Below are 12417 nucleotides of genomic sequence, written 5' to 3'. Positions count from 1 at the left end.
TTGGTTACCTATTGCTTCAGAACAAATTGCTCCAAAGCTCGTGGTTTAAAATGTAAACAGTTTGTTATTTTTCACTATTCTGTGGCTTGGCTGGATGGCTCCTCTGTTGCCCTCTTCTGGGTCACTCACTATAAATGCTGGACAGTCAGCTGGGCTGTCAGATCCAAGATGGTTCAATTGTGTCTGGCAGTTGGTGTTAGCGACCAGCTGGGGTACCTCAGTTCTGCTGTGGGTAGCCTCTCATCCTCCACTAGGCTAGACTGGCTTTCTTACACAGTGTCTTAGTGCAGGATTCCAAGAGGGCAAATGTGGAAGCTTCAAGGCCTCTTGAAGCCTCGACTTTGGAAAACTTTTCCTCTAAGATTCAGTATAAGGCAAGGATGCCCACTCTGGCCACTTCTGTTCAACTTAGTACTAAAAGTCTAATGAGGCAAGAAAAAGGAATAAAAGACACCAAATTGGAAAGGAAAAAGTAAAATTTTTTCTGTTTGCAGATGACATGATCATATATGTAGAAAATTCTAGACTCAACAAAAAAACTGTTAGAACTAATAAATGAATTGAGTAAAGTCTCAGGAAAATACAAAATCAATATGCAAAAATGAGTGAAATTGCAGTGCAGTAACAACAAACTATCTGAAGGAATTAAGAAAACAATCCCATTTACAATACCAACTGAAAGAAAAAAATAGGAATAAACTTAACCAAAGAGGTGAAAGGCTCGTATACTGTAAATCAAAAACATTGATGAAAGATATTAAATGAAACACCAATAGAAACATATCCTGGGTTCATGAACTGGAAACAGTAATGTTAAAATATCCGTATCACCCAAAGTGATCTATATATTCAGTGCTATTCCAAATCCCAATGACATTCTTTACAGAAATGGAAAAACCAACACTGAAATTCATATGCAAATACCAAAGATCCCAAATAGTTAAGTGAAGTGAAGTCACTCAGTCCTGTCCAACTCTTTGTGACCCCGTGAACTGTAGCCCACCAGGCTCCTCTGTCCATGGGATTCTCCAGGCAAGAACACTGGAGTGGGTTGCCATTTCCTTCTCTAGGGGATCTTCTAGACCCAGGGAATGAACGGACCCAGGGAATGAACGAACCCAGGTCTCCCGCATTGCAGACATACGCTTTAACCTCTGAGCCACCAGGGAAGCCCCAAATAGCTAAGGCACTCTTAAATAAGAACAAAGCTGGTGGCATCATAACTACTGATTTCAAAATATATTAAAGGCTATAATATTCAAAACAATATGGTACTTGTACCAGTGAAACAGAGTAGAGAATCCAGAAATAAATCTATGCATTTATTGTCAACTGATTTTTGACAAGGTGCCCAGAATACACAGTGGGGAAAGGAGAACCTCTTCAATAAACAGTATTGGGAAAGCTGGATACCTTCATGCAGAAGAATGAAACTGGGCTTTTATCTCACACCATATACAAGTATCAACTCAAAAAGGATTATATAAATCTAAGACCTGAAGCTGTAAAACTAGAAGAAGAAAACATATGGGAAAATTATCTTGACATTGGTCTTGGCATTGGTGTCATAGATATGACATCAAAAGCACAGGCAATTGATGTTTGATCAAATAAAAATGCTTTTGCATAGCAAAGAAAAACAAAATGAAAACAAACAAAAAAACCACCAAAAAAACAAACAAACAAAAAAAAAACCCACACACCCAAAAACCAATCAATAGAGTTCAGAAACAACCTATTAAATGAGAGAGAATATTTTCAAACCATATGTCTAATGGGAGGGTTAATGTCCAAAATACATAAGGAATTCAAATAACTCAGAACAACCTGATTAAAAAATGAACAATGGGCCTGAATAGACATTTCTCCAAAGAAGACGTACAAATAATTAACAGAGGATAAATTGCTCAGCATCATTAGTCACCAGGGAAACCCAAATTAAAATGATAACGAGATATCACTTCACACCTGTTAAAATGGCTATCACCAATAAGACAAAAGATAAATGTTGTCAAGAATGTGGAGAAAAGGGAAACTTCATACACTGTTGGTGGGAATGTAAATTGGTCCAGCCATTATGGACAGTGGTATGGTGATTCCTCAAAGTGAGATGGGTGAACCTAGAGCCTCTTAATACAGAGTGAAATAAGTCAGAAAGAGAAAAACAAGTATTATGTGTTAATACGTATATATGGAATCTAGAAAAATGGTACTGATTAATGTAGTAGAGAATGGACTTGTGGACACTGTGGGGGAAGGTGAGGGTGGAATGAATTGAAAAAGTAGCATTGGCATATATACACGATCATGTGTAAAATAGATAGTGGGACGTTGCTAAATTACACAAGGAGCCAACTCTGTGATGACCTAGAGGGCTGGGATGAGGAGAGGAGGGAGGCTCGGGAGGGAAGGGATATTTATATATAATTATGGCTGATTCACGTTGTATGGCAGAAACCAACACAATTTTCCACCAGTTAAAAAATAAACAAAATTTAAAAAAGAAATATAAAGATAAAATTGTTATAAAGAAAAAACAGAACTGCCACATGATCCATCAGTCCCACTTCTGAGTACACATCTGAAAAAACAAAGTGCGCAGTAATAATTAAATTTATTAGCAAAAGATAGATATTTGTTTTGAAGTTTTTCAGGAAGGTAGCAAATGTATTCAGTTTTGTAAGTTAAGGAAAGCACCCCACTTTATTTAAGATGCTACAGAAACAACTGTATTCTCAGTAGAAATCAGGCAGTGTTTTAGAAATTTTTTTGCTTTTGATTAGGGGGTGACTTTATACTTTTAAACAGGATTTTGATAGAAGAGAATACCTTTATAGCTGTATCTCAGAATTGCATTCCTAATAATAGTGTGATGAAACCCAGGATAACTTTTCATCCTCAAGAAACTCAAAGCTTTATTTTCAGGATGTAGTGTTAAGATTTTCAGTTTTAAGGTAGCAAGTGCTTGTGGCTTTGTTGCTATAGAAATACAATCAATTTCAAAATTATTTACATTTTTTCCCTCAAACTTGTGCCTGAAAAAAGTAAAACATTTTATGAGGTGTTTAAATCTATTTTGATCCTTTTTATATGATTTATTTATGTGTTTGGATTGAGTATTTATTAGCAGTGAGGAAATCACTTGGTGGAGAATTCTTTCATTTAGTAGAGATGAGCACATGCAATCTTAGAAGAAAATGCATCAAATGTTGATTGCCAATCTTGTTTTTTTCCCTCACCTTTGTGATGTGCATTTTCCCATGTTGGTGTTTCTGATGGAGTGCAGTGTCCCAGTAATGTGAACATTTATCGTTGTATTTTAGTTTCCCAACGGCACGTCAGTGGCACATTTTACAAACCCATTGACTATTTTAATTGTGTTGACGTGTTTATTACCCTTGGCTGTGCTGGGACTTCATCGCTGTGTGGGCTCTCCTCTGGCTGCAGCGAGCGGAGGCTGCTCTCTATTTGTGGTGTGTGGGTTCAGCAGTTGCGGCTCCCAGCCTCGGGAGCACAGGCTCAATAGTTGTAGCACACAGGCTTCGTTGCTCCGCCGCTTGTGGGATCGTCCCCAACTAGGAACAGAGCCAGTGTCTCATGTATTGGCAGGCGGACTGTTCACCACTGAGCCCCCAGGCAGGCCCTTCCACTGTAATTTAGAGTTGAGAAACTGCTGTAGATCGTTTTCTGGCTCACCCAAGAAGGTAGAGTTGATCTGCAGGAAACAGGAGACACTGGATATCCAGTCCTTGAGACTGGATGATGTCTTAGGCAATTACAAATTTTTTCATTTCATTGGAGCCCAGCATGGGGGTAAATTGTTCTGTAAATGTTGTTGTTGTTTAGTTGTTAGATCTATTGCAACCCCATGGACTGTAGCCAACCAGCTTCCTTTATACGTGAGATTTCCCAGGCAAGAATACTGGAGTGGGTTGCCATTTCCTTCTTCAGGGATCTTCCTGACCCAGGGATCGAACCTGCCTCTCCTGAATTGGCAGGAGGATTCTTTACCACTGACCTTCTAGAGAAGCCCCTCTGTAAATGCATATTAAGTGATAAATTTGCAAACACCAGAAATCAGAATACCAATTTAGCCTAGTGTTTTGCGTGGACTATAGCTGTGTCTGAGCTAATAGCTGAAAGGGCACATGAAACAATTTGCTGCTATCCCTTTTGGGTGAAGTCAGAAAGGAGTTATAGCTATAGGCTTAACCTTAGGTGAGGCTACCTATAGAAGGAACCAAACTCTTGGCATAGAGAGGTGTCAACAAAAAATGGGATATTAAAAGAAGATATTGTGAAGTTTTATGTTTTGCTCTGGGCTCATTTCATTGAGCTTTTGAAGTAAATGGAAAATTAATCTTTGCCTTCCTGACAAGAAGTCCAAAGCAATCAGGAAGACTTGGATATTTTTTAAAAAGTGTACAACTTTTAAAACATAATTCAATCCAGTCTTAATTTACTCACTGAAGCCTCAGCAATTTGTTAAGGCCATTTGGTGTGGATTTTTTCTTACTAGTTGTAAGAAAATCTCAGGGCTGGTTTCTGTCTGCTCACGTTAGGTACAGGTCTCTGGGCACACACTGGACTGTGTTAAACATAATTTGATCTAACTGAGGTTCATTTGATAGTCTCTAAAATATCTTTCAGGTCCAAGGTTCCATGATCACTGTGACATCATACCTTTTAAAAGCAGTAATTCCTGGGACGTCAAATGTAATGCAAGTGCCTAGATTTCTGAGAATCTGGTGTGATGAGTGCCTTCAGACAATTAGCAATACTTATAACATATTTGAATAATTATTAAATCTTTACTAATTCTTCATTGTTTGTTCAGGAGAAACTATGTTAAGGAAATATGAAAATTTTTACATAATAAAATATTAAGAATAAAAGTGACAAGCTAGAAATAAATTAATATACAAATAATTTTTAATCACTGATTTGTATTAATCAAAATTTTAAAAAGTCACCTAAAATTGAATAAGTATGGAGGAGTTATGAGTTATGAGTTTACATAATGACAAATACCTAAATATTAATTAGATAAATGAAACTGATCATTGATTTCTCTTGAAAGTAAACATGCATACATATCATCAACACAAATACAAAATACACAGAAAAATCTTTGTCAGACCACCTCTGCCAATCTGCATGTATATATGTTTACGCATAGAAAAGCTATATAAAGGCAGAAAAATAAATTTAATAGTCATGCTTTTCTTTTATACTTTGATTAAGTGCTAACTTTTTAAAATAAAACTCTTAATAAATTTAAATTAAAACAATTCACTGACCACTTTATATGCTGGCATGTTGGAAATGTTATTAGAAAACTGTCTGTTGGTTTAGCCATTTACATTTTTAGAGTCATATATTTTCCATATTAAAAAGACAATGGAGGCAAACTCTTCCATTTTCAATGATCAAATAATAACTTCTGTTTATTGTGATAGACCCTGTTTATTTATAAGACCCGTTGTTTTGGGTCTTCAGATGTCAGGGTTATTCACTGAACCCTGATTGCTGCACCTTAGAGACGCGAGAATGAAGCTTCCAGGAATTGTAGCCCCAGCACAGCTTCTGATGGAAACTATAAAAGAACACCCAGCCTCTGTGCGTGGCTCTAGATCTGTTACAGAACTGAAATATCGCAGCTATGACCTGTCTCAGTTTGTAGTTCTCGCGCTGTTTATACAACCTTTCATCCAGATATGCATTTGGATATTACCTTGTTCCAAAATGGCCTCTAAAAGATCTAGAACCAAGTACATTGGGTTAAAAGTTATTTGTCTTGATAACTGAGATATAAAAGTGGAGATCAGGTTATTAAAAATCTGGTTTCCGTGACTCTTTTATATAAAGGGCTGATTATTATTAAAAATCAGCATCAGTTTTAAATGGCCATGGAGCAAGCAGTTTTAAGTATTTAGACAAAGGATGTGGGCTTACAGATTCAGCCCCAAACAAAATAAAATATTTACCTTTGTTGAGAGTGTTGGCTTTAAAAGCATTTTTTCTTACTATATCAAAGGGTATATTTTATAAAAATCAAAAAGGAAAATACAAACATAACGAACATCTATGAGATTAAAAGCTAATTACTTTCTGCAGTCTTGACCAAATATACACTCTAACCTAAAGAGAATATGCTTGACTGAACTTAATATCCTGAAAAGTGAAAGTCACTCAGTCGTGTCCGACTCTGCAATCCCATGGACTGTAGCCTGCCAGGCTCCTCTCTCCATGGAATTTTTCAGGCACGAATACTGGAGTGGGCTGCCTACTCCAGGGGATTTTCCCGACCTAGGAATTGAACTGGGGTCTCCTGCATTGCAGGAAGATTCTCTACTGTCTGAGCCACTGCTGCTGCTGCTAAGTCACTTCAGTCGTGTCCGACCCTGTGCGACCCCATAGACGGCAGCCCACCAGGCTCCCCCGTCCCTGGGATTCTCAAGGCAAGAGCACTGGAGCGGGCTGCCATTTCCTTCTCCAGTGTGTGAAAGTGAAAAGTGAAAGGGAAGTCGCTCAGTCGGTGTCTGACTCCTAGCGACCCAATGGACTGCAGCCCACCAGGCTCCTCTGTCCATGGGATTTTCCAGGCAAGAGTACTGGAGTGGGGTGCCATTGCCTTCTCCGTCTGAGCCACTAGGGAAGCCCAAATATAATGCAGGTGCTGGTTTCTATCGCTTGTAGATAAGAGAACAAAGCTAAATGCAAAATAATATGCGTGAACTTATTTCCTTAAGAATACGAACTCATTTCTTTCAGACTTAGTTCTTTTCCTGTAGGGGTGTAGGAGAAAGCAAAAAGCCTAACGACAATAAAGCCCAGCTATTGGCTCTCTCCCAGATGATGGTGCAGGTTGGCAAGCGGTGCAGCGAGAAGCAGCAGGTGGACCTGGACGTCATTCTCACGCTCGTGTGATGTGCGGTGTTACAGCCGCCGCCTAACCTGTCTGAGCCTTGCTAAACTGAGGTGAGACTTAACCTCCCAGGTGTGTCACATGTGATCTCACACGGTAGGGTTTCCCAGGTGGGCGCCAGTAGTAAAGACCCTTCCTGTCAGTGCAGAAGATACAAGAGATGTGGGTTTGATCCCTGGGTCGGGAAGATCCCCTGGAGGAAGGGGCGGCAACCTACCCCAGTATTCTTGCCTGGAGAATCCCATGGACAGAGGAGCTTGGCAGGCTATAGTTCATGGGGTCACAAAGAGTTTGGATACAATTGAAGTGACTTAGCACAGATGCAATCTTACTTGTTATATGTGTTCATTACATACAGTCATTACATACAGTCATGCTATGTGGTCATGCTAACAGGTAGGGCTGATTCTTGGAGGCATTAGCTTAGACCATATGAAATTGACATTTTTATAGATTTAAAAAATGGCCAAATTTCAGATCTCATTGTAAGGTGGTCCCCTCTTAGGAACCTCAAGGGCACTGTTACAGTGAGGCCATAGTCAAGGTCAATTTCCTTGGTGAGTTTTCACCTGATGATCAGGGATGGCCATATTCAGCAGGGACTAGTTTATAAGATACTGGAAATAACATTCACAGCCATGGAACTCTGGTCTCTTTGACTATCACACTTCCTAATGTCTACACAGACAAATATTTTATGTGTCACTAAGGTGAGCATGTTAAACTCACTGCATTTGAATGGTTACAGCACTGTTTCTGAGTCACGGGGACACAAGAATCATGGACCACAAGCATGCTAAAGCAGCCTGCTCTTTCTAATAATACCAATAACATAGGCAAGCCTGTCTATATATTTTTTCTATTTTTTAAAAAAATTTTAATTGGAGAATAATCGCTTTACAGTATTGTGTTGGCTTCTGCCACACAACAACACGAGTCAGCCACAAGTGCACACACGTCCCTTCCCTCCTGAACCTGTCCCCCAACCCGCACGCCCACCCCACCCTCTAGGTTGTCCCAGAGCACCAGGTTAAGCTCCCTGTGCCGATACAGCGGGTTCCCACCAGCTCTCTATTTTACACACAATAGTATACATATGTCAGTGCTACCCTCTCAATTCGTCCTACCCTCTCCTTCCCCGCTGTATCCAGAGTCTGCTCTTTACATCTGTGTCTCTACGCCTGCTGTGCAAGTAAGTTCAACGGTACCTTAAAAAACTAGGGATAAAACTACCATATGACCCAGCAATCTCACTGCTGGGCATACACCCTAAGAAAACCATAACTGAAAAAGACACATGTGCGCCAATGTTCATGGCAGCACCATTAACAATAGCTAGGACAGAGGAGTAAACTAGATGCTCATCAGCAGAGGAATGGATGAAGAAGTTGTGGTGCACAGATACAATGGAATATTCAGTTCAGTCGCTCAGTCGTGTCCGACTCTTTGCGACCCCATGAATCACAGCACGCCAGGCCTCCCTGTCCATCACAAACTCCCGGAATTTACTCAAACTCATGCCCATCGAGTTGGTGATGCCATCCAGCCACCTCATCCTCTGTCACCCCCTTCTCCTCCTGCCCGCAACCCCTCCCAGCATCAGGGTCTTTTCCAATGAGTCAGCTCTTTGCATGAGGTGGCCAAAGTATTGGAGTTTCAGCTTCAGCATCAGTCCTTCCAATGAACACCCAGGGCTGATCTCCTTTAGGATGGCCTGGTTGGATCACAAATTTTTGCTCAGTCATAAAATGGATGCATTTGAGTAAGTCCTAGTAAGGTATTTGAAGCTGGAGTCTGTTATACAGAGTGAAGTAAGTCAAAGAGAAAAACAAGTTTTGTATATTAACAGAATATATATATATATATTTTGTATATATACAGAATCTAAAAAAATGGTACTGTCTGGACTTTTATGATCCATGTACTCACCTCAAAGCTCTGTTTCAAGATATTTTCCATATTGTTGGTTTCCTTCTTAGTCACTCTCCTTTGCACTTGAGACAGGCGTTTCTGGAAATTTCCACTCAGCAGGATGTAGAGAAAAGGGTTGATGCTACTGCTGGCATAGCTGGGACAAATGGAGAGGTGATATCTCAGATAGAAAGCCACTGAGGGCTGCTTCACCAGTAAGTTCACCAGTTGCATCATGTGATAGGGGGCGGCACTCAGGATAAAGATCGCCTCCAGCGTCAGCACCATCCTGGTCAGCTTCATCACTCTCTGCCTTGGATCACTGGGATTGTAGCTGTAGGGGACAAGTTTGGAAAGACAGAACATAACCATAGAAATTATGGGCAATGATTTCCCAGAACTCTTTGGACAGTCCATAATAACTCTGCAGTGAAATGCAAAGCTCATTTTTCTTCCTACTTATTCAGAGTGCTGTAAAAATACCCTTTTTCATCCCATTAAAAATTTCCCTGATTTTCCAAAGCTGGAAAATTTTGAGAAACAAAATAAATAACAAAGGACTTAATTATAATCCAAAGTATCAAATAAAGATGTATGAATCTACATTGATATAAATAATTGAATAATATGTGGGAGAAGAGACAAATGTTTACAGAAAAATTCCAAATAATATATACCAATATTCCCCTTTCCAGGGGTCCAAGGTTAATTCTCACCCTCCTTCTTTTCCCTTTGAGGCTAGACTATACTTAACGACTCACTTTTCAAATAATAGAATAGAGGAAGAGATGAATACTAATTTTATATCAGAGAAGCCTGGCAAATACTTCCTTAACCAGTGATCAAGATTAACATCAACAGAGCCGTCGTGGTTGTGAGGAGGAGACTTCTCCTAAAATACGTAACTGAAGTCTAATCGTGATACACTATCAGTCAAACCCAGATTGGGGGACCGTTTGCAGGATACCTACTCAAGTGCTTACTTAAGATCATCAAGGTTATGAAAAACAAGGGAAGACCAGAGGAGACAGCTAAATGCAGTGGATCTCCTGCATTGAGTCTTGGAGCAGAAAGAGGACTTTCATGGTAAAACTGGTGCAGTTCAATACAGGGTCGAGCTTAGTTAGTAGTAACATACCAATGCCATTTTCTTTGTTTTGACAAGTGCATCATGGTAAGGTGTTAAGGGGGAAACTGGGTGAGGAATATATGGAAACTCTCTGTCCGATTTTTGCAACTTTTCTGTAAGTTTAAATTTATTCTAAAATTAAAAAATACTTAAAATTTCCAAATTTTGTCCTCTTCTGTCATATTTGGACATTTCATAGAGATTTCTCTGGGACATGACTAAAACAGATGAATAAGCCTGGAGAATATTATAAAATAAAAGCATGGTAGCTGAAAGTCATTCTGAGATAGTGATTCTTCTGCAGCTCATCAGAGTAGGCTCCATTATTCCTCTAACTTATTGCCTTTGAAGGATAACTGGACAGTATGAACTTTGTTTCATAAGATGCTCTTAACATTTCTGAGAAAAGTGTTAGGAGCAAAGTGATCTGATTTGGAGAACTGTTTTAAAAGAGCTTGAGTATCCTCTCCAGCTGTCAATGTCATAATATTCCATATGCTTCCATTTCAACCTTTTCACCAACTCAGCTCCCCATGATACATTTAGAAACTATTTTTTCCTGTAACTGTGGCTGCTTCCTGTTCCCATTCTAAATAGACTACTTTTAAAATAATATAATATATCCAAAGAATTTAAAGAAGTCAATAAAAATGTCATGGGTCAATAGACCACCTAAACCTCTGGTACCAGGTTCTGCCACAACTTTTGACTAATGGTAGTAAAATAGTTCACATATTCTTTTTTTTAAAAAATCTTCACCATGTTATGTATCATGTATGGGGAAACCCAGCAACTTGTCTTTTCAAAAGAAATACAGTGATATATTCTAAAGACAAATTTTAACAATGATCTATAACCTAACATATAATCACTGACTCATTTGAACAACTTGATATATACAATTTCAGTGGAAAATAATTTAGATTTATTCATGTATCTTTAGAGATAGGTTTATCTAAAGGCAGACTTCCCCAGGGGTTCAGTGGTAAAGAATCCACCTGCCAATGCAGGAGATGTGGGTTTGATCCCTGGGTTGGGAAGATCTCCTGGAGAAGGAAATGGCAACCTACTCCAGTATTCTTGCCTGGAAAATTCCATGGACAGAAGGAGCCTGGTGGGCTATAGTCCATGGGGTCATAAAAGAGCCAGACACAAGTTAGTTACTAAATGACAAACAGCAGCAAATATTTAAAGATCCTTCCTAAGTTTATTGTCTTTAAGCAAGTTTTTGGCTTTATTTAGTCCTAATTGACTTTATTCTAAGTTTTCAAATATTAATGAAATCCTGCTTCTCTACACTAAAAAGTCACAAAAATGAAAAGGCTATAAATTATACACAATATCTAAGATCTTTATATATGTACACAACTCTGCAAAATGTACAAATAAAACATTTAAAGAACAGTGCTGATGACAAATATTCATTTTTATGAAACCATTAATTTCAATATTTATCACTGAGAGATCCTCAAATAGCTGCTTCAGAACATGACTTGTTTTCTGAAAATGCCTTACATAGACATTAATGCCCATATGTCTGAGCTTGGCATGTTTCAAGTGACTGTTGCTTCAGTTTCTTTTGTAGATATCATAGAATTCTGAATTGTTCTTTTAACAAATAAGGCATACACTTACCGTTTGCATCCTTATTCTGTTGATACATGTCCCAAGTATAGCATAAAATTAAAATATAGTGCATCAAAATCAAGGGCAAAGAGAAAAAGAAACTTGTTATCATCAAATAAAGAGTATACCTATAAAATGAGAGAGAGGACATGACCGTTATATTCACAATGCTAGAACTGACTTTCACGGTTTATGATTCTCTGATTTTTCAGGGCCCAGAATAACAATGCTTGGAGCAAAAGTTAAGGATCTCTGGGTCCTTTCACATCCAGAGGTGTGAAGTTATGCTTTTCATTATTCACAGACAACGACTCTTCCCTCGCCAGCCCTTCTCAGCATCCAACGCTACTGAGTACAGAACTAGTGCGCGTGCTTATTATTGTTATTATATTTAGTGTTATTAGCAACAAGAGGCCACAGGTGGCATTTGTTCTGTAGCAGGCGCTGTTCTGGGTGCTTATTTTAACCCACTGAATCTGTGCATCCCGGTGAATACAATGTCAGTAGCATCTTCATGTTGCAGAAGAGGAAGCTAAGGCACAGGTTACAAGCCGAGTAAATTGGGCAGCTTGCCTAAGGTTACTCACATAGTAAGTGGCAGAGGTGAGATTTGAAGCCAGTGGTAACCGAGGCTCCAGGTGTCCTCTCAACGGGCACCCAGGAGGTGGGTGTGCATGCTTACTTGCTCAGTCTTTCTGACTCTTGTGGCAGCAGGCACTGTAGCCCGCCAGGCTCCTCTGTCCACGGGGTTCTCCAGGCAAGATTACTGGAGTGGGCTGCCATTCCCTTCTCCAGGGGAATCTTCTCTGCCCAAGGATGGAAC

General features: G+C 39.3%; 1 protein-coding gene across 1 annotated transcript in view; it reads right to left on the bottom strand.

Moving 5' to 3' along the window:
- The window catches only part of MCHR2 (melanin concentrating hormone receptor 2), an 88189-nt gene that overhangs the window by 54771 nt on the left and 21001 nt on the right, over positions 1–12417 (bottom strand). The window contains 2 exon segments of the mRNA XM_065911407.1: positions 8858–9173; positions 11600–11722. Of these exon segments, the coding sequence (XP_065767479.1) occupies positions 8858–9173; positions 11600–11722 (439 nt within the window).

The sequence above is a fragment of the Muntiacus reevesi genome, chromosome 19 (assembly GCF_963930625.1).
Source record: "Muntiacus reevesi chromosome 19, mMunRee1.1, whole genome shotgun sequence".
Taxonomy (NCBI): domain Eukaryota; kingdom Metazoa; phylum Chordata; class Mammalia; order Artiodactyla; family Cervidae; genus Muntiacus; species Muntiacus reevesi.
Note: the sequence above shows the minus strand (reverse complement) of the source record. Positions and strands in the feature narration are given on the sequence as shown.